At 37.1% G+C, this 1125-nt stretch overlaps 1 protein-coding gene across 1 annotated transcript; it reads left to right on the top strand.

Moving 5' to 3' along the window:
• Nucleotides 1-443: 443 nt before the first annotated feature.
• On the top strand, nucleotides 444-1010 carry TEOVI_000690000 (uncharacterized protein; the record flags this gene model as incomplete). The annotated part of the gene is made up of 1 exon (XM_067222644.1): nucleotides 444-1010. The coding sequence occupies one exon, from the start codon at nucleotides 444-446 to the stop codon at nucleotides 1008-1010; it is 567 nt and encodes a 188-aa protein (XP_067078745.1).
• Between the last annotated feature and the right edge of the window lie 115 nt (nucleotides 1011-1125).

Genomic DNA, 1125 nt, shown 5'->3' with positions numbered 1-1125 from the left:
TAATAATAATAATAATTATTATTATTATGCGTGAGAGGGGGAAAGGGTGCTTGATTCCAAAGTTGTCGCCTTCATTTTATTATTATTATTATTGAAAATACACACACACACACACAAAATAAATAAATAAATATATTAATATATTTACATACTTATTTTTTAGTTGTTGTTTCGCTTTGTGCTTCGACTGTCATTGGTGCACCTTGTGCCCGTGTGTTGTTGTGGCTCCTCCAATGCCAAAAAAAAAAGGACAATTTCGTTTTCTTTCATATATCTCCCTTTGCTTTGCTGTGTAACTCAAAACATTTTCTTTGTTTTTTTTTAAAAAATTAATTGCCTTCCCCTTTGTTACAACAAATCGAGGTATAAATAGATAAATAAATTAGTAAATAAATATATACATACATTTATTTACTAATTTTTTTTTTTTAAAGGGCATCAAAATGATGACCTTCGCGGGTAGCTCCAATTGCTGCGGCAGTGTTTGCCGTTTGTCATGTGGTACTGGAGGATTAAAACATGAAGAGCAGATGCTTCGTATTGGTGCCAATTCAACTGTTCTTACAAGTTCTGCTGCAACAACACTTATTGTAGAAGATACGCATGATGACACATGCACATGTGAGTCTCCACTCATCCCGATGCAATTTACCCAACCTGTTGAGGTTTTAGATGCAATACTTTTCTCTGAAGCGGCGTTACGTGAAAAGCGTCGTGAGGAGATTAGAATGGAGGATGAGAAACTACTGAAGGCGAGAAGGGAAAATATATTAAAACAACCTCCACTGGTTGTTAGGCCGCCATTGTTGAGTCCCTTCTGTCCTAATGGACTTCCACCACTTGAAATTAAACAAGAACCGCTTTTTATGGAGAAGGACACGGTGGTTTCATCCATACGTGAAGAACTTCAGAAGCAGCGGCGTGAGAAGGCAGAAACTGAAGCGGCGTTACAAGAGGCAGAACTCGCTGCATTAGAGCTCAAATTGCTGTTACAGAAGGTGAGCATCTGATTCATTTTATTTTATTTTATTTTATTTTCTTCCTTTGCTCTCCTGCTTTAATTCTTATGAAGCGGAAGCTGTACCATATATATCATGTTGAAGTGCAATGGGCACTTGCACACAC

Source organism: Trypanosoma equiperdum (assembly GCF_001457755.1).
Source record: "Trypanosoma equiperdum strain OVI genome assembly, contig: ctg_1668, whole genome shotgun sequence".
In the NCBI taxonomy this organism is placed as follows: Eukaryota; Euglenozoa; class Kinetoplastea; order Trypanosomatida; family Trypanosomatidae; genus Trypanosoma; species Trypanosoma equiperdum.
The sequence above is the reverse complement of the archived record's forward strand: the minus strand, read 5'-3'. Positions and strand labels throughout refer to the sequence as shown.